Raw genomic sequence first — 21,306 nt, 5'->3', positions numbered from 1 at the left:
ACACATGCTCTGGCACGCTCTCACATGCATTCATACTTTCACAGACGGGCAGATCATTTCTCTCACATACCCCGACCTCTAGCGCCACACACACACACACACACACGCAGGGCTCCTGCAGGTCTTTGTGCCTCGGCTGGTTAAGCCAGTCTTTGGTGAGTCTCACCATGTCCCCTGCATGAACTCAGCAGAGCATTGATCAGTTTGTCCTGTTTGCATTTGTTTATTTTCTCAGACTTCAGTGGTCTTTCTCTCTCTCACACACACACACACACACACACACATCAAATCCAAGTTCAGTTCCTCAAGCTTCTCAAGGAACGGCAGAAGAGAAAGGTCAGAGATGCTGCACTAGCTACATAAGTAAATATTTTCTGATTAATTAATACTTTTAAAGGTTAGCAGGTAGTGAAAGTAGATCAGCCATGAGTTATGTCTTGTTAACAGGTTAAAAGTCAGATTATAAAGGTTAAATGTTCTGAAGGTGATTTTTTCTTTTTTATTTATTAACTGAATACTACACATAGTTTCCCCAATATATATATACATATATATATATATACATATATATATATATACATATATATATATATACATATATATATATATACATATATATATATATATATATATATATATATATATATACATATATATATATATGTATATATATATATATACATATATATATATATATATATACATATATATATATATATATACATATATATATACATATATATGTACATATACATATATATATATATATATATACATATACATATACATATATATACATATATATATATATATATACATATACATATATATATATATATAAATATACATATATATATATATATATACATATACATATATATATATATACATATACATATATATATATATACATATATATATATATATATATATACATATATATATATATATATATATTTATTTATATTTCATTGCATTTAATGCAACTAATCTACATTTAGAGTAATCTCAACAGCAGACATTACAAAAAATAAAATAAGTGTTTGCCCATACTTCATATGAGGCTCAGATTGTTTAGAATTAAGAGACATATATATATATATATATATATATATATATATATATATATATATATATATATAATTATTTTATTTTTATTATTATAATTAATAATATATTATTTTTTATTTTATTTTTTAACACACAGACATTGAGATTTATACATCTGAATAAATAAGCTTTCTATTGATGTATGGTTTATTAGGGTCAGACAATATTTGGCTGAGATACAACTATTTGAAAATCTGGATTCTGAGGGTATTTAAAATGTATAATTTTGACCAATGTATTATTGGCTATTGCTTCAATTATACCCGTGCCATTTATGACTGGTTTTGTGCTCCAAGGTCACTTGTGTGTGTGTGTGTGTGTGTGTGTGTGTTGTTGTCTTTCAAGGCACTTCTTTTAAATACATAATTAAGAAATAATAACACTAATGACTTTATTTCCTATTTATTAAAGTTTTAACTTTTGGTTTTTTAATCATGCTTTTACGATTGCTTTGCATGCCGTCCTGTCCCATAAGCACTGTACAGAACAGACTGTATTGTACCATCTGACAGTCCCTAAATAAGTGTTCCATTATTTATATGAATAATCTTCCCATCAGCCTGTAGGAATAAGCCTCGGCTCTGGGATATAATAGCAACGAGGAACAGCTACTGGAAATGTCCCTCGCGCAGCCTGGAAACACACACAACTAATTTGATTAGACACCCGTTGCGGCCTTGTATTTTTCCGCCGCATATTGAAATTAGCGAGATCAAGATCTAGGATAAGCCAACGCTTCCACGGAATCCCTACATGCAAAATACATGAGGGGAGTCCTTTTCAGCCCGCAACCGTTCCGTAGTCAAACTCCAGTCAATCATTCATTGTACAGCGTGCTCACTCATAATAGTAGCGGAAATAAAAACACAAGCGGAGCTCGACAGCTGTTGGGCAGATTTTCCAGTCTGGACTCCATGAAAAGGCTTCCCTTAGGAAAGTGCCCTGACAGACCGTGCTGTTCCTATGCAAAGGGAATTCCCTCGTCTGTTTTGCATCCCTGAAAGAACAGTTGGGATCAGGCACAGAGGAGATAAGTGTCAACGGCTACACAAGGATGAACATTTAGAAATGTCCGAATTTATTTATAGGGTCACCTAACTTAAACTTCCTATTTCAGGAGGACTGCTGTGAAAATTTGTCAAAAATGTCTGTATCAATGTAAGTACAACATGATTTATATTGGGTTACACTATATTTTAAGGCGTCCTTGTTACAGTGTACTTATACATTTAAGTACTGAGTAATATTAATTAACAGCATGTCGTTACAATAGGGTTAGGGTTTGGTTTAGGGTTACTTGCATGTAATTGTGCATCATTTATTGCCATTATAATAGAAAGTACATGTTACAAAGACACCTTAAAATAAAGCCTTACCTTACATTGCTGCTTAAGATATTGTAGAGCTATATGGATAGCAGCAATCAGTGCTATAATGAAATATATCTATGCTTGACTTTTATTTTTTGGTATTTTTCTGTCTTTTCTGCACAAGCTATGTTTATTCGTTTAGTGTGAATGTATAGTACTTAAAATAGAATAGTTCTGTTTTTTCAGATCAAATCTCTGTTTTCATGATGAACCCAGCAGGCACTGATTTAATGATTAAATCAAAGCTCCATTTGTTGATTTAGGCATGGAAGAGTCATGTAAATTAATGATAATAAAAAAAAAACTTTTTTTAACTATGCCAAGTTGTAAAATATTTAAGCAAGTAGCAAAAATCTTTAGAAAAATGGTTTTCCTTAATTGTGATCTAGTATTAAAACTATGAAGGCCTTGGGGTCATAAAGGCTGAGAAGCACTTGGTTATGGTTGTTTTCAGATATCAATAACACAAAAATGGTGTGCACATCCCAAACATCCAAATAGGACGCAGGTGCAAGACAACTGAATGCCTGATGAAGACCTGAAGGTCGAAACGTTGCTTGAGCTTAATGAAATTCCTCTGGAGCAGTAGTTTTCAGTGTGCAGACTTCACTTCTTTATTTGTTTTCAGATATCAGCCATATGAAAATCATTGTTGGTTTTGTGCTGTTGAATGAACACTGACAGCTGAAGTGCTGGCACACGTCACTGGTTCAGTCAGTGGAAATACAGTTTACTTCCTCTATTTTGGTCTATAAAAAGTAATATTCAAATTACTATGTCTCCAATCTATTTTTCAGTACTTGCTGCCTCTATGCTAATGAACTACATGTGTATTTCCTCATTTGGTATGAATGACGGAGTCCTCATTTAGAAAAGTTATTTTAACAGATACTACACAATTTGTCTCTGAATAGAGAGACCTTATTTTAGCACATCTTTCAAGAGTACTGATTCACAGCCATTTAATGTGACAACACCAGATATCAAGTGTAGCTCAGAGACGGCCTGATGCATTGTTAACATTCTTGGCTCCTCGAGCAGTGACACATTCCCATCCTGATTGGATCAGATCATATATTCACGTCTGGGATAGAAAGTGGGAGTGGGGGGAGATCCCCTTCAGATTCCCCCAGTGACAGATCCACAGCGTCATTTTAGCAGCTCACCTACACACACAGTGCATCTTACACATTGAGTAGAAATTAGCCTTTGGAGATCCCCTCGAGTGTGCATCAGTCTGTGTGTTTATTTATCGTGGACCCCAGAACACACAGTATGATTCAGACCCCCTCCCACACACCCCGTTTTTACTTCATTAGGCCATATCTGTCAGCTAATACTACTACACTGTTTATGTATCAATTGCCAAGGCGGATCATTCCAGAGTTCAGAATGGAGTGTTGTTGATTTGGCAGTCGTACGGTTGTTGGGGATTACTGGGGACGCCATGAGGTTAACTGAGGGAGTTGTTCATTGGATGGATGGATGCAGTCGATGAATTGTCTTTATATGGATATATGCATATGACCCAAAAAGTATTTCAACACTTAAAGGGACAGTTCAGCCAAAAATTTAAATTGTCAAGTTGTTCCAAACCTGTGTGAGTTTCTTTCTTCTGCTGAACACAAAAGGAGATATTTTGAAAATGTGGGTAACCAAACAGCTGACAGTACCCATTGGCTTCTATAGTATGAAAAAAATTACCTTGGAAGTCAATGGGGCCCAGCATCAGTAAATGATGACACAATTTTAATTTTGGGGTGTTTAATAATAAAATATCAAATGGCAAATGGCAAGTTTGTAAGTTTATTTATTTATTTATTTATTTATTTGTGCGGTTTTAAATTATAAAATTGTAGATACACTGTATCCAAATTAGATAATAGATTATGTGGCGATGTAACTAAAGATCATGTCGTGTATCGTGTCTGTTTATTACAGCAACGTAGGCCTCTGGTTTGGAGTGTGTGTGTGAGGGGGGGGGGGGGGTATGAAGTTATTATTTTGAACACATTTTTGGTACATCATTTATTAGGCTCGAGGCCAACGTACACATGTCAAGCGGGTCTCGGGTACAAATTGTTACCTCATCACTCTGTCTATTGCATCAGCATCTTCTGAGCGTTTCAGCACATGCATGGCAGGCTGGACTTCTACTGTCGCTGGGTAATAGGAGCGCTGGGCCTGTGATTGGCTTGGATGAGGACTGAGGAATTTTAGTTGGACACGTGGGAAATCTAATGGGCCACCCTGGCCTCCAAATAGGATTACATACAGACAAGTGTCATCTTTTTCTATTTTCTTCTATGTATAATTATATATAGCGAGGTGTGTTGTTGTTGTTTTTATATTATTATTGTTATTGTTTACATTGTAACCATGCCATATAGTATATTTTAAATTAAATAAGCATCTAAAATTATATTTATTTTGCATTGTTACCATGCCATGCATAGTAAACTTTGAATTAAACAAGCATCTAAAATAATGATTTATTAATGTACTCTTTATTTATTTATTTTAATTAAAAATGTCTTGTTTCAGGGGTCTTTGGCATGCTTGTGTAAACTACTGGCTGGCAGGGTCTGTGCTTCCCCTTCACTGTTATTCTCCCTAAACAAAGTTTGTAACATTTCTAACAAGGGACAGTTTTTTTATTATTATTATTTCTTCTAAAAATATCAGATAAGATATTTTCTCCCTGGTTTCTAAATTGATGAAACCCATGACGTTTTGCCCTCTGCGGTTGCTTTAATGGCTGCGGGTTCCGATCGCTTTTCCACTTTGCAGCTCTTAACCGGAAACTCACGAACCAAATACAGACAGCGAGGGGCGTGGCCGGATCATGGCCTTATTTGGAGTTTCCACTTCAGTGGCGAACTTGGCGCTCGAGGCCAAAGCCAAGCCTACAGATTTGCCGCGCGCCTGCAGTATTTACACGCGATTAACTCTCTGGCAGTTACAGTCTTTGTATAACCCAGACACAGTTACTGCTGCTTCTCCTGGGCTTGATCATCTGTTGCTTAAATCACTTAGATGACGTTTACAAATGATTCATTTAGGCTTTCATCTTAATTGAACTCGCAACACAATCTGTAGAACGGGTTTAATATATGTATATATAACTATATATATTAAATTGGAGTGTCATCAGTGCACTGAGACAAAAAAATAAAAATAAATGTAATTATATATATATATATATATATATATATATATATATATATATATATATATATATATATATATCCATCTATGTATGGATAGACAGACAGATCTATTGATATATTAATTTATTGACACACAGGGTAAAGAACGAAAAAAGAAAAGCACCATAGTACATTGACAGGCAATCATGGCATATTTAAATAGCTTAGCAGAGTTATCAATACATTCTGGTTTGAAAAAGGTGGATATGTTGGTGTAATCTAATGTATCCAGTCATAATAACTAATATAGGACATTATAATTAATTAACCTATATAACATTTTAGCTGTATAAAAGTAGTCAATTTAAACCCTCATACAGGATAACTGAATAAAAGTCCCTTTCTTACTATCTTTACCCAGCTGAGTAAAAGTGACTGGTTTAGTATCAAATACGGCTTTTGTGCAAATAATGCCGCATCAGTGCAGACTAATAACTGCAGCCTCTCGTTTTTTAACGAGAGAGTACATATTTTATCTTTTACAGTTGATTATTTATTTTTCCATAATTTGTATATTTTCCATTAATAATTTCGTCTATATCTAGATTTTTAAATATGTTATATACAATAATAATTTTGTAATATTAGCCTAGCTACTGCAATTGCAAATGCATTCATTTCGCTTTTGCACTAAACAATGTGTAGACGCACATATATATATATATATATATATATATATATATATATATATATATATATATATATATATATATATATATATATATATATATATATATATATATAAAAGGTTTTTTTTTTTTTTTTTTTTTTTTTCGGTTAACATGCGCTCTCATAGATTTAGCAACATCCATGCTCACAAAACACTTCTTACACTTCGCCTGGTCCAATTGTCGCCCAAAACGATGAAAATGCCCCTTCACTGCTCCACTAAGCACTTATCTTCCTGCTACCGACTCTAATATTCCACTATGAGGAGCTTCCATTCCATGTGACGTCGAGCGGCCATCTAGCTTTCTGTGTCCATATATGGTCATCTACGTCACGCAGTTGTTCCGTCCCCCAGCTGAACAAGAAAGCGTTGGAGTTCCCTGCGCTCGCAACAGAGCGAGCAGCGCTACACTTGTGCAATCACCACCACCGCCAACAACATCTCTCTGTCTGCTCATCCAGTGTTATTGTCTCTAACACTTCACAGAAATCAAACACAAAACAGCCGACAATCATCCTCGCGAGGAGACGTCAGCGCGCCACCCGTTGCGCGCTCGGATACAATTTCAAAGGGATTGAGATCTCTTTTCTGTCTGTCGCTTTTCGAGAGATTTCAGAAGACTGGTAGAGATTGATCGGGACGGAACACCTGAGCGTGCTCATTAATGACAGACTGAGTAACTGCTATGACAGGTAAACTAGCGGACAAGATCCCTATTACCATGAGCAGTTTAATCAACTCCATCCCTGACAGTCTCTACCCAGAAGAAGACATTCCCACTTCTATGAACATTTTCACAAACCCGGAATCTATTTCGCACTACTCGCAGATGAATCCAGGTAAGGAGGAAAAGTTCTCTCACTGATCTGTTGTTGTTGGAGGTTGTACGCTGTTGTGTCGGCTGTTAAGAGTTGGATCGAGCGGCGTGCATCAGTTGTCCTGGAGCCCCGCACCTGTTAACGCGCGCCTGCTACTAGTTCCATTAGTTTAGAAACAGAACTGCTTCAGCTGCTATTGGAGACTTATAATATGAACTAATGTTCAGCGTTAGCCTACTCCCTCATACAGTTTTGTAAATGTTCTTGTCAATTCGAATTGTGCAGGCTTTATTTTGTAGCGTATCTAAATAGCTACTGAACGGCATGGATAGCTGTAGCCCAATTAATTTACGAGATCGCTTACGATTTGTTATTTTGTAATGTTATTATTATCAAATGTATTTATGACATAACATTATAATGATAACCTTAAACGCAGACTAAAGTAATGTGTGATTTAATATAGACTATGCTACATCCCTATTGAATTAAAACATTGATTTAATTCCTATATTTTACAGCTGCGCTTTTTCTTCATGGAATTCTGCGCTGAAATTTTTTGTTTAATTTGTGGGAAAATGTATATTATAAAAAAAGGTGTGTAAAAGTAGCTGCAAATGTTCCAGTCACGTGATACGAGTGTGAACTGGACAGGTAATATCAGGTAATAGGTATCACTTCAAGCCCACGCGTCACGGGACACTCGGAAACACCTCGTTATTTACTCCCAATTCATACATTAGGCTACACAGCCGTGAAAGGAATATTTGTTGAATATTAATCCTGTCAAATAATGACAAAAGCCGTTTCGTTTTTCAACGAGCGCTTTATATCCGTGAAAACACTTAATTTCGGGTTCTCTCCGTTGCATGATGTTGCACCGGTCTTATATTCTGTTCTGTGATAGATATACTGTTTAGTTATTCTGTTATTTAAAGGTTTTGATTAGTCAGTGCTTTACCCAGTACTGACCCTGTTTCTGACCCTCCACGCGCGCGGGTGGGCGTTTATGTGCGCGCTTCACTTAGAAAAAAAAGCTCGGGCCACTCGTGAAAATATCCCTAAATTTAAATATATTTAGGTTTATTACCTGAATTTCACATCGCGTGTTCTTTGTATTCTTTTCACTTCACAGGCGCACGTTTTAAAATGTTTGTCCTTTTTAAAATCGTTTAGGCTACATTTTCTCCGCACATTAAAACAAATTTCTGGAACAGTATTTTAGAATCTAGGGAACAATAAAAAATGTATTAAATCGGACTACTGAATAAGATAATGGTGCCAATATATTGAAGAATTCCTTCCAGTCAGGTCATCAGATTGTTAGATTTTTTTTTCTTTTTCTTAAAATGTCTGTATTTTCCCTATCTCTCTCTCTCCCTCTCTTGAAATGTCAAATATATATAATTGAAAGCTTAAATGGTTGATGTAAAAAGAAAACATCCTCAACAAAAATCTATTAAAAATCCCACACTCTACGAGGGAATATTGAGCTCAGTTTTTTTAGCCTTCTATAACTTTATAATTTTGTGACCTTAAAAAAATCAGGTGAAGAGCTGTCAAAATATCGCAGTTATTATCGAGAGTGAAAGCATAAGATTATTCGTCCTCTTAATGTATATGGAGTTTCACAAAGCTCTTGATGTGGTTTTCACTCTGCAGGTCAAAAGAGGCTATGCTTCCCACACTCGCGGGAGAGTATTGACCTCGTTTCGTTCATTTAAATATCAAAATGAATACGAAATGTGAATGCCAACTTCCGGCTGAAAATGCTTTTCTCTATCAAATGCCTGAGATCTTGAAAAAGTGAACATTTTTAGAATAATTTCTCAAAAATGTTCTTATCAAATACATTATTTCCCCTCAATCACAAAAATAATAAAATAGGCTATATACATAAATAAAAGTTACATAATATAGATATATAAATAGAATTAAAAAATAATAGGCCTCTCTCTCTCTCTCTCTCTCTCTCTCTCTCTCTATATATATATATATATATATATATATAAGTTAGGGTTACACACTATTGTGATATATAAATTACTTATTTTTTGTACAGATTTTCTGTAGCTATATTTATAGATTTTAGACTCTGTGAGATCTTTGTGTAAGCACACTTTATTAAATCTGCACCCTATCTCTGTGGGACTGCTTATCACATTGTTTCAAGGTGACGAACCCTTCTTGTCCTTACAAAGTGTCCTATCAAACGCCCCAGTAAAAGATACCCACAAGTGTGTGAAATGCATCTCCTCACACATCCTGTAATGACAGGCATAGCATGAAATAAATAGTGTTTTTTTTACTTATCACAGTAATATACGCTTCTCTCTGATTTCTGCCCGAATGAGTCTTTTCCTTCAGACGCAGCTCAGCATCTCTTCACACATGTACCTTATGTGTGTTGAACAGATGCGAGGACCATCTGTAATTTTCATTCTGTTTGTTTCTACCGTAAGCCACGATTTTGGTGTACACACTGCGATTACTGTAAGTGCACGTACAAAACTAAACTTAGTGAGCCGTCATCAAATGTTGAATTTACAGACATGCGTTGTGATCAGCAGTGAATTGTGTTCAACAACAGACATATTAAAAGTGATTGAAGTGAATACAATATACATCAGATCCTTGTTTGGTACATTTTCGAGAAGCAAGTGTCTTGAAGGTGATTGAAGGTGTGGGAGAGAGAGAGAGAGAGAGAGAGAGAGAGAGAGAGAGAGATCGAGTGTGTATAAGAGTAACAGTGATGTCAATTGTGACATCCTGTTGTACGGAGAAGCCTGATTGCCAAATAAGTTCCAGTCCTACAACTGAATACGCAGCCGTTTAGACTTTGTGACAGAAAGACAATAAGTTGGCGAGGGTGGAGGGAGATATTGAATGGATCCTTAAATTACTATGCATTTCTGATTTTGTCAATTTCCACGCCTTCATTCGGACTGATATGCTTCACTTTCTTCTATTTTTTTTGGAACAGGCGATTAACAGAGGTATGCAAAGATGTTGTTTCCAAAACCAACTTAAGAATAAAGTTATAAACCAAACAGTTAGTAGTCAGTCCGTGCCTATTAGAATAGACTCTCCTAGAAGCTTTCTCTGTAGATGCAGAACTTTCCACTAGTCACTTTCCCTTGCATAGTTTATTTGACTATTATTGTGGTATTCTGAATTGACTGTGTTAATTCTAATCCCCTGTCACACAGATAATATCATGGACTTGGGGATGGGTGGCGAGAAGGGCAGTGGAGAAGTCCAATACGGCTCTGGTTTCCAGTCTGGTCGAAGCGGGCAAACCGTCACCTACCTGGGCAAATTTGCATTTGACACCCCTCCATCCGGCAGCATCGGAGGCTCCGGCTGGTGTCCCGACAACAACATCATCAGTCTGGTGAGTGCGGGAATCCTGGGGGTGTCACCGTCACCTGGCAACATCACCACCCAGACTTCTTCATCGAGCGGCAGCATGGGTGGCCAGTCGTCAGACATGGAGCAAGTATACGCACCACCTCTTCCTGCCTACTCGACCTGTGGCGAGATATACCCAGAACAGGTGACGTTCCACCACAGCCCGGCCACGTCCTCGTCTCTGCCCTACCCGGGCTCTGACTACCACACCACTTCCAAACCGGGCATGGACGGAAGTCTCTTTTCCATGATCCCAGACTACAACCTCTTCCATCACCAGGGGGACGTAGGGGTGATGGAGCATAAACCCTTCCAAACCATGGACCCTATTAGAGTCAACCCACCTCCCATAACTCCCCTCGAGACCATTCGAGCATTTAAGGATAAGCAACAGATCCATCCTGGTTTTCTTGGTGGTCAACAGCATGTTTCCCAACACCATCAACCCTCTCAGACACTCGCCCTCAAACCCATTCGTCCAAGAAAGTACCCCAACCGGCCGAGCAAAACTCCTGTGCACGAGCGACCACACGCCTGTCCGGCGGAGAACTGCGACCGTCGCTTTTCACGATCAGATGAATTGACGCGTCACCTGCGCATCCACACGGGACACAAACCCTTCCAGTGCCGCATCTGCATGCGGTCCTTCAGTCGCAGTGACCATCTAACCACGCACATCCGCACACACACCGGTGAGAAGCCCTTCTCTTGCGAGTTCTGCGGACGCAAGTTTGCGCGGAGCGACGAGCGAAAGAGGCACGCCAAGGTGCACCTGAAACAGAAAGACAAGAAACCCACAGACAAGGGCAGTAGTGCTGGGGCAGGGGGGAGCCACACCTCTCCTCCCAGCTCCTGTGGGAGCGCGGGACCCAGCAGTGCCAATATCATGACCGTCACCACTTGTGCATGAGATGGACTTGCAAAGTAAGACTTTGAGGAGAAAAAAGAAGCTTTCTTTCTCCTCTTATATACACACTTGACTCTTATACTCGCTCCCTCTCACTATATTCATCCATTTCCTATGGTTTTCACTGATTGTGGTGGCACTTTTCTGTAGCCACTATTGTTTTAGGTTAAATGAGTGGGGAGTAAGTGGACTCATGTTGCATGGATGGGACAGAGAGGGCGTCAAAGGTGATGGTTCAAGCAGTCAGGTCAATCCACAGAAAGAGCACTTGCAGACACAGCACAGTCATAAGGGTTCAACTCTCAGCTCTGGGGACCAGAGATTTAAGTCTTTTTCCCCCACCTTGTATTTTGGTTTGTCAGTGAGTTGTCAGATAAAAAGTGCACTTTCATTTGCTTAATGTGTTGCAGTCTTCTTAAATGATTGTTAATTATTTAATGTTTCTGTGTTGTTGTTGTTTTTCAGCAAAATGTGCCAAATGCATTTAAATACAGCAGACAATAAAAAAATATATATTGTTTGAATCAACCTAATAACTTCATTTCAAACGTTGATTTGGGGAAAACCTACAAGCTCTGAAGGCTCAAGGAGATTGAGTTCAGGTGGACGTTAAAGGTCTGTTGCATTATGCAGTTGCGTTATTTTAGTATTTCCAAATCCCTTATATACAATGAGGGATGCAGATGGCATTTGTTATCCGCAACGGACTTTCTGTGCAATAAAAAACGAAAAACAACAACAACGACGACAATAAAATGCAGTCTGGCTCACTTTCACAAGTTTGCTTTCTACAGTAGGGATTGAAATTAAGACACAGTTGTGGCCTTTACCTGTTTCGCTTCTTTTAGTGCGCATAAGGGCCAAACCTGCAGTTGTGCATATCTACTTCTGGTAGAGTGAGAAACGGTGATCCGATCCAAACATTTTGCCTTTCTGTTTTTGTTGCCTGTATCCCTGCATGCATCTAGTATCACGTCTTTGCTAGTACTAAAAAGATTGCATCAGTCATGACCGAAGACCCACAGCAATATGCATCCAATTCAAACCATGTGTCAACAAGAGTTACTACATTTTTTGTGTGACAATTGTCCTTTTGTTGTCTTTATTGTCATTGTTTTACTGGACAGTTGCGTTTCTAGCTTTCATCATCCAATAATTTTCATTGGGTCCCTTTTTATGCACATTATATATTCAGCACGCATTTTAACACACATGTACACACGGTTTTCAAAAATTAAATCAGCCAAAATTATGGTAATGCTTGCCTGCGAGCATCACCACTGGGCAGGATTGATCTTAGGAGTCATTGTTTTGCATTTTTACCGGCTGAGGCCTGCCTGCTATATGCATGCCATTCAAGATGTTTTTGGATGGGAACAGTTTCAACATTTATACTGCTCTCAGGGGCAGAACCGTAATGTGGTATATCTCCACGGTTACTCATATCCGGATCATGCCTAGAGATTCTGAATATTAATGACGAGAACGAGAGGGGGTTTTGTACAGATAATTATACAAACATATTACTACATGTTTTCTACTTGGAATGTACAAAGCAATGTCCTTCAGTATTACGATGTTGGTCCGTGCACGTGTGTGTGTGTGTGTGCATTTGTACACGTGTATGCTAATGCATACGCAAACACCCGTATTCTTAGATTTTACATTGACTGAATGTGGAAAAGAAGGGTGTGTTTACATTTCTGTTTTCTTTCTTTCTTCTGTTTTTGAGATCGTGATTGTGTACACAGTGCAGAATGTTTTGTAAGTGTGTGTGCGTGTGTGTGCGCAAGAAAATGTGACTATTGACAGTGTCAAATGTGATGCATTCTCCGGCATTTCTCAAATATGATCTGTTATTAGCGCAATTTTGCAAATGATGACTTGCGGACACACTGAATGATGTGTTTAATAAATGAATAAAACAGTAAGATTATTTGGTGAAAAACTCAAAGCAAAAACTTGTGTATCTCATTATCTTATAAGCAATCTATGCATACAAAACACTGAAGTTGTATTGAACTAATTTCAGAAAGTTGAGCTTTCATTTGAAACTTACACAAAAATGAAACAAAAATTCAAAACAAATTTTGACCATATGGTCCCATATATAAACACTCCTCCGTCCTGGCTTTCATTCCCAGAAAAATTAAATCATCCACATTTTATACCATATTTTTGGCAGACTCTCGCCACCTTGGGGAAACCACTTCTGCACCATATCTTCTGGCAGAATTCCCCCTTTTATTTTTCTCTTGGTGAGGTCACGCATGAATAACTAATAGAATAAGGATATTTAAGATACATTTTTAACAATTAAATATACAGAAATAATTTTGGGAACCATTAAAATTAATTCCCAAAATGTGACAGTCCTTTAATTGCTCCTTATAGGCAAAATAGAAAATGCTCTTCAGGTTACAGCTCTAGCAGCCGAGTTAAAATAATAAATGCAATATTTATCTGGGGTGCAAAACGGAAATGATACAAACCCAATATTGATCCAGAAACTCATCTACATACTGCTGAAATCTGCCGAAAGCTAAACATTGTAAACAAGCATTCTGAATGTATACGTTGGCATTATTGTCTTGAATTATGCATCGATATGGCCCTTAATCTCAGAATTGTGTACACAAGTAGGTTTGTACCTCTTAACCTCTCTCAACGTAAGTGAAGAAGGGAATAATACACATTAGATTTCTGGGAGGAGAGTGTAAATGTTGAGTTATAACAGTTTCTGTAATATCAGGATCTGTTCAAGGTCTCTCCTCAGCTCTTGTTTTCTGAACGTCTTCATTTCTGAAGCGCACATGGTATGAGAAGTATTGTTTTTTTAAAATAGGAATACATACAAAAACAGCGTCTGGCTCATTTTTTTATATATCTGGTATTTTCTTTTTTCTTTCTTTCTGTGCCAAGACACATCAGAATGCAGGGCCAAACTGCAGCAGTAAAAACAGCGAAGCAGTTCTCACTGATCAGATACGATACCCGACGGAATTGTGTGCATGCTTCAGTTTGAAGAGAACTTTTTACGTTAAGAGCTGCGTGCTGAAAAGCTTTTCAGGAAATTCATCTGGCGAATGTGTTTAAGTGATTCTAACGTAAAACACAATATCGGCATGACTCAGATTTTATTAACAACAAGTAAAAGTCTTCCTCATAAAGTTCTGTGAAGCAACAAGCAATCGTGACCTCTGGAAAACTTGTGCGCGTGTTTGTGTTCGAGCATGCTTGCATGAAGCTGTATATCTGTGCCGAGTGCTTCCATGTCCATATTTTTTCGTTTTTGTATGTGAGTCAATTTCACTAGAATAGCCAAAAATAAATGGCTGTGACCCTGTGAGTACAGTATCAGAGAAACTAGCTCAATATTAGCCATTTTTGGGGCAAGAGGATATCGTGACGAGTCTCACAACTCAACCCCCCTGCCTCGTCATGGTCTCAGCATGACTGTTCACCGTCCGGCTTTGGATCAGAGCCAGGGTGAACAGCCTTGTTTGAGCCAAACCGGGTTGCAGACTTGACTGCCATGGAACAATACGCACAGAAATGTAAATGTGACCCTAGCCAGCTCTGAAGCAGGCCCTGTTTCACAACACTGATTCCCTGTTGTTTACCTGATTATTTTAGTCCCTGCAACCCTCGGTCATTAAAGACTGAGAGTAAACATTCAGCATTGGCCCATGACGCTGTCCACCATCAGTGACTCATCTCCTCTACAAAAAAAAGAGGAAAGTAATCTTTACTGATGCTCATCCGTTCTCACAATGTTTCTGGTTTATGGATAAATACTTTGTTGTGTGGCTGATATTTTGGTATCTGTATTCTTTTTCTTCAGGACTGTATCTCTTACTGCATGTATTGCATGTCTCTAATCAGATGGAGGCACTTAGAGTTGTTTCTGGTCACGTTTATGCGTATGAGGGACACAAGCGTGGGATCTAGCTCACGAGCAGAAATGATCTTTTGATACGTTTTTACCTCCTGTTACTTCCATTGCCTAACAGTAAGGCCCAGTGGTAAAATCTCTTAATTGTTCTCAAAATGAATTGATGTTATCCTTTTGTGGAGAGGAACTGTTCACTTGGCTTCTCATTTTGTTGTAAAGTTAGTGTTTTCCAGTTGATGCGTACTTGAATACACACCTAAATAAAATACAACAGAATCCATTATGTCTTTGTGTGTGTTGGGCATATAGAAAAAAATAAATAAAATGTCAACAAACTGGAAATAAGGAATGAATTCCATCTTAATTTGAAGGTGTGGGTGGCTAACTTAAAAAAAAAGCTGGTAATTGTATATAAATATACAGTAGTCAATTACTGTTAACTTTTCTATATAAAATTCTCTCTCTCTTTTTGTTTTGTTTTTAGATTTGGCTTGGAAGACGATACCCAGAGCAACTAACAGACACAAATGCTTTAATCAGCTTGTACTACTATTATGTCATCTGCTGCATTGAATGCTGAAGTTCTTTAAAGTCCAGTTAATTATGTTTGGCTGTCAATGTATCAAATTTCTACTAAACATTTTGGGGAATAAATAAATAAATTGTCCCCGAAAGTGATTCCAACAATATCATTCCCCTGTTTCGTTATCATTATAGATGTGGTGCGGAAAAATTTTCTTTTTCACATTCACAAACATGGTCAGTATAAAAAAATAGCTAGATGGAAAACTATATCAGCAGCCACACCAATGGACCATTCTGTTCTATCTGTTCTACTTCTGCTGCTTTAAATACTTGAGCATTTTTAAAGCAGGGTGGATTCTGATTGGCTGTAATTTTATCAGCTAAAAACAAACAAACAAACAAAAAACATGCTCTGGAAGTGATTTCAGTTATATTGTTCGTCTGCATCTTTATCATTATAGTTGTGATGTGGACTCTGCTATTCTCATAAAATTTTTATGATTATTAAAACGTTTTAGTAACTGTTATCATTATAGTCTTTGATGTGAATAGGCCTATGCGTAAGACACTGACATATTTAAATAATATGAGATGATGAGATCTCTTTGATATCTAAATTTGTCCTCAGCAACAATGATTTTAACAAAGATCAGAGATTTAATTATAATCAAATTGAATCATCTTAAGTAGGTCTACTCAAGTTATATATTCACATTGTCTCATTTGTGTTTATTCATACTTATGCTAAAGATTTGAGGAGATGTATGAGATAAAGTTCAGATTAAACATACCTGAGAACTCATTTAAGAGCATCGAAAGAGACACTATGTTTGGCTATTTGTAAATTTGTAAAGGCCTTTGAATGTATTCGACAGCTCTTATATGTTTTTTTTTTAAAGAATGGACAATAAATAATGCTGAAGATCAACTATTAAGAGAAACTAAGAAATCGTGTGTCATTGCAATCATAAACGCATTCTAATTTCCGTGTGTGTGAACGCTGTACCTGTCGCGCGGCTGTAGTTTGACCTCTCCGCTCGCCGTAGTTTAAATCCTCGCGACCTCTGACTTGCAGTAAACTTCTCTACTTCCTGCTCGCCGTCTCAGTCTTATAGACTGAAAAGGCGATGGTTTTGAAGGAAAGGGATTGTATTTCGATTGATTTGGATTTAATTTGAGCACAAGATGAGCTGGTATGTATCAAAACGCTTATGTGAGTTATCATAATAACGCGTTTGTTTTCAGACGACGCGAAGAGTCGCGGACTGCGTCTCAAAACACAAGTGAGCTGCCTACATAGACGTTGAATGGCTAGTGAGCTCGCGAGGCACTGTTGTGAGGTTACAAACGAGTTTAAATGTTGCATAAACACGTAAAAACGATGTGTGGAATTCCACGTATGTTTTAAATGTCCTGTTTTCTGTGTTTATAATATTATTTCGCTTGTTAGCCCACAGCTATCCCCTTGGTCTCAGTAGCTAGCTCACAAGCCCTCAGAAGACAGCGATGTTTACAGTCTAAAGTATCAGTAATTAACTTTTAAAATATGTTTATATAATGAATAAAGGTTATTTGATTTTAAGCTACTTAGATTCTTAAAAGTGTTTATTAAATGTAGGCACACTTTGATATGTGTAGCATACGTGTAAATGAATGAATCATTTCTAATGGATTTGGAGAGATTATGCATTTCAGTCTATTTCCATAACATTTTAGAACTCTTTTATTCTGTATTCCTGTCCTAGAAATTAATAGCCTTTACTGATCAGAGGAACCTTTAATGTAACATCACAAACTTTGAGTCCAAAGATCTTACTACATACAGATGCAGCTCAAGAATCCCTGACTGTAGATAACAAGAGGGTTCTTTGCCGAGGTCTTTTCAAAGAACCATTGAAGAACCTGTTTTTAAGTGTAACGTTAGTTCACTTCATCAGTCTCCGAGCCTGTCTTTCACTGGATTCCTGGAAACTAGAGACTTGTCAGCATTTGTTTTAGGTTGAACACAATGGGCCACTGTCGACTTGTGTAGTTTTGCGCTGTCAGTTTGTTATACTTTCATCAAGATGTAAGAGAACTTGGGAAAGACATTGCCATTAAATTACAAAGGTTTGGCAGATTTGTTTGTAGATAACATAATAATTTGCCATGGTGCTTTACCAAATGCACGAAGTGATTCTGTGATGATTTGCAGTTTTTAAGGTCGGTTGATCTTATATGTTCATCATGCGATTGCGATTCATAGTGCTGTACTGTAGTCGGTGTGGCTTCTACAATAACATTTGAAATCTAGCATTCAGAGTTACGTGGATATGTATAAAAGCCTGTTTTAAAGTCGAAATGAAACTGAAGTAGTGACAAACCTTTTGTAATGTTTTGATCTACATCTGGGTGAAGCAGATTAAAAAAATGAAAAATATATAAGGCACCTATAGTGGGGAGTTGGTTGTTGGTTGGATGGAGGTGTATGAGTGTGAGCTTGTATTGGGTTGTAAGAAAGAGACTGGTTTTAAGGAGGCAAATGATTGAATGACTGGACTTCTCCAGTCATCTAGTCTGCTTAAACCCAGTCACCAGAGAGAAAATCAAATTATTATTTTGATTGTAAAGTTCAGAAAAGAAATTTACTCTACTCATGGATGATTCGTAGATTCGTCTCTGCGGGTTTTAAAAACTCTCAATATGCCCTTCTACAAATTAAGGCCTAAAAAGGTATCAAACTGGACCAGAAAGCCTTAAATTCCTGAAGTTGTAGATGTCAAATGTTTGCAAAAAAGTCAATGTTGTCCCAGCATTTTTGTCTTGTTTTTCTTTTTTCAGTACAGATATCTGAACACTATTAAATCAAAATACGTTCATATGCAAAAGGCTTGCTTTCTGAGAACTTGAACAAAATTAAGTGAGTTTCAGTCAATGCGGTATCAAAAGTTGTTTACCTTTGAGTCCATTAGCTGATATTTGTTCTCGTTTTAATCATAAACTCACTTCCTTTTGATCAGTTTCTCAGAAAGCAAGAGTGTTGTCATTTTGATTCTCAGGTTAATGCATCTTGATTTAAGAATCTTTGTATATTTGCATGTTTTTTTTGTTTTGTTTTTGTAGTAAAAGTTATGATTATTTCCATGTTCCAATGGTTGGAAGCAGAGCTATATGCCTTTGCGTGTGTGTGTTTGTAAAATGAATTAAAAAGTAATTCAGATACTTTAAACTTTAAAGCGTTGCTACAAGACATTTACATTTAAACATCATATTATTCATGTATTGCATTCCATTCACTTTATTCCTTAAATTTTCTCTAGTCTTAAATATGCCTTTATAAAACCTGCAGAAACCCTGAATACAAGAAAGAAATAGGGTGATGGCATCTGACTTTAAGCATTCATGTCATAACTTAATTGCACTGCTTGCAGCAAAGCAGACTTGGCTTGTTAAGGTCACAGTTTTCAGACTAAACGATCGACATAATGTGAATGAACTTGCGAACTGAGGTGAAGATGAACAGACGTGCATTTGTTTTGGCTCATTGCTGTGTGACCACACTAGAGCGATCTGCTACATGCAGAAATGAGATAATGTCACATTTCTCTGGCCACTCTGGCTGAAACGATTCAGCATTTTTTACGTCACAGGATGTCAAAACGTCATTCTTTGTCTGATCCAAAGCAGAGAGTGGGACTGCCTTTATGGCTTTTCCTTTTGACATATTAAACATTCCACCATTTGCATTGTCAGAGTTTCGACTTCGGAAATTGAATCAGCGTCACAAGGCCCTACTGAAAGGTCAGCGGCCGGCAGAGGATGCTTCCACTCCAGTACGCTTAGTGTTGGGGCGAAGGCCCGAATGAGCCGGTGGTGAAAGGATCCTTTATGAGCCAGGCTGACCCGCTGCATTCATGCAGGGCCTCTTGCTAGATAGAGTGACGCTTTCGCTCTGACTCCGGGGTCGCTGTGACAGCAATCGCCGTCAACCGAGTCTCTGTACTCTTGTAGATAAGATCCCGGCGTAACACTGCCGTCCCGACAGATAGAGAATCCATTAGCTGGCTTTTCCGCTTCGGCTGCTGTGTAGCGTGAGTCAAGTATGCCTGTTCTCGGCTTAATTTTTGCTGCTGGTCTGAACAAAGCTTTGTTCGCGTGTCTGTCACTAGCGTGTCGGTGATCATGCTGATAGCGTAAAGCCTTGCATTTCAGAACAGGGCACTTTTCATTCATCAGTGTATCTGTGAATGGAGATGATTCTGTTTAAGGCGACATGAAAGCAACAGGAATCATTTAGTCTTCTTCAGTATCTCTGCAGAATTACCAGTAACATAACGCTTTATTTTCATACTTAAGGTCATTTGGCCAATAGGTCAGAGCATGAATGTCTACGACTTCCTTTTTCAGATGAAAGGATGAATCTGGGATTTGGGCCGTAAACTATAAAACATTTCTTGAAGCATTTTGGAGACATTGGCACAGTTCTTCTGGATTGAGTCTGTCTCAGTTTGTTCTGTTTCTTCATGTTATTCCAGACAGACTGATGAAGATCATATCAAATCTTTGTGTGGAGCACTGGCTGCTGTCATACTCCTGGTGCAAACAAACATCTCACTGCATTATTACAAATAATGGCAAAAATAATGTTTGGAAATGTAAACTGATATTTGAAATTAGGTTGGGAATCCTTACTAAACAATTCATATTAATCAAGGTATGACAGTTTGGGTAATGTTCTCCACCTAATTGCAGTTGTGATCTAGGCATTTGGGTGACTTAAAATAATAAATTCCAGTTTGTTTTTTGTTTTACCCAATATTGAGTAGTAAAGCAATATAAAGTTGTTGTTGACTTCCATTACCTGCAGAAGACTCTACTGAGTATGTGCTCTCCATTGGGAACACTGAGTTTTTATAAGGATTCAGCCCCCACAAGGAGACATTCAGTCCAGTACGAGCTGTGACTTAAAATTAGTCTGGCAGCCCTGTTCTTGTGTTACATTTTCTAAGGATGTGCATTTGTTGATTGTAACTTTCCTTTAGTCCATAACTGAGCTCTGAAGTAGCTGCATGTCTTGTTGTGACAGAGGTCTGTCTTGTTCGTTCTCTGTTTTGGCTCGAAATGGATCTTACAGTATAACCAGACATGACACCATAAATTGCGTCGCCCTTCCATGTTAATCTTGAGTTTCCTGACCAGCCACTAGTGTGTTGCACACAAACGTTTCGCTCTGTTGGCTTGGGAAATCCCGCACACAGTGAAAACACAGTGAAAATGCTCCAGAATTCTGCTCCACATAGCTTTATATTAGGCATCATATATGGGGTGGTGTTAGCGCAGTGGATAAGACGCATGCCTGTGGTGTGGGAGACCCGGGTTCGAATCCACTGTGAACCGCCAGTGTGTCCCTGA

The 21,306-nt window shown here is 37.7% G+C and overlaps 2 protein-coding genes across 4 annotated transcripts in view; both read left to right on the top strand.

The window, feature by feature from the left end:
- The first annotated feature begins 6,726 nt into the window (after window positions 1–6,726).
- Window positions 6,727–15,236, top strand: LOC132097436 (early growth response protein 3-like). Of its 2 annotated transcripts, none has more exons than XM_059503147.1 (2): window positions 6,727–7,198; window positions 10,387–15,236. In XM_059503147.1, the coding sequence occupies exons 1-2, from the start codon at window positions 7,045–7,047 to the stop codon at window positions 11,496–11,498; spliced, it is 1,266 nt and encodes a 421-aa protein (XP_059359130.1). In that variant the 5' UTR covers window positions 6,727–7,044; the 3' UTR covers window positions 11,499–15,236. The 2 variants fall into 2 exon arrangements, with proteins under 2 accessions (XP_059359130.1, XP_059359131.1); XM_059503148.1 differs by lacking the exon at window positions 6,727–7,198 and adding an exon at window positions 9,889–10,173.
- Window positions 15,237–16,945: 1,709 nt separating this feature from the next.
- The window catches only part of LOC132097435 (bridging integrator 3-like), a 55,286-nt gene continuing 50,925 nt past the window's right edge, over window positions 16,946–21,306 (top strand). The window contains exon 1 of one of the 2 annotated variants that reach the window (XM_059503145.1): window positions 16,946–17,108. In XM_059503145.1, the coding sequence (XP_059359128.1) occupies window positions 17,101–17,108 (8 nt within the window). In that variant the 5' untranslated portion in view covers window positions 16,946–17,100. The remainder of the gene's footprint in view (window positions 17,109–21,306) is intronic. The other variant, XM_059503146.1, reaches the window with a different exon arrangement.

The sequence above is a fragment of the Carassius carassius genome, chromosome 21 (genome assembly GCF_963082965.1).
Source record: "Carassius carassius chromosome 21, fCarCar2.1, whole genome shotgun sequence".
NCBI lineage: Eukaryota > Metazoa > Chordata > Actinopteri > Cypriniformes > Cyprinidae > Carassius > Carassius carassius.
This window is presented reverse-complemented; position numbering and strand designations above follow the sequence as displayed.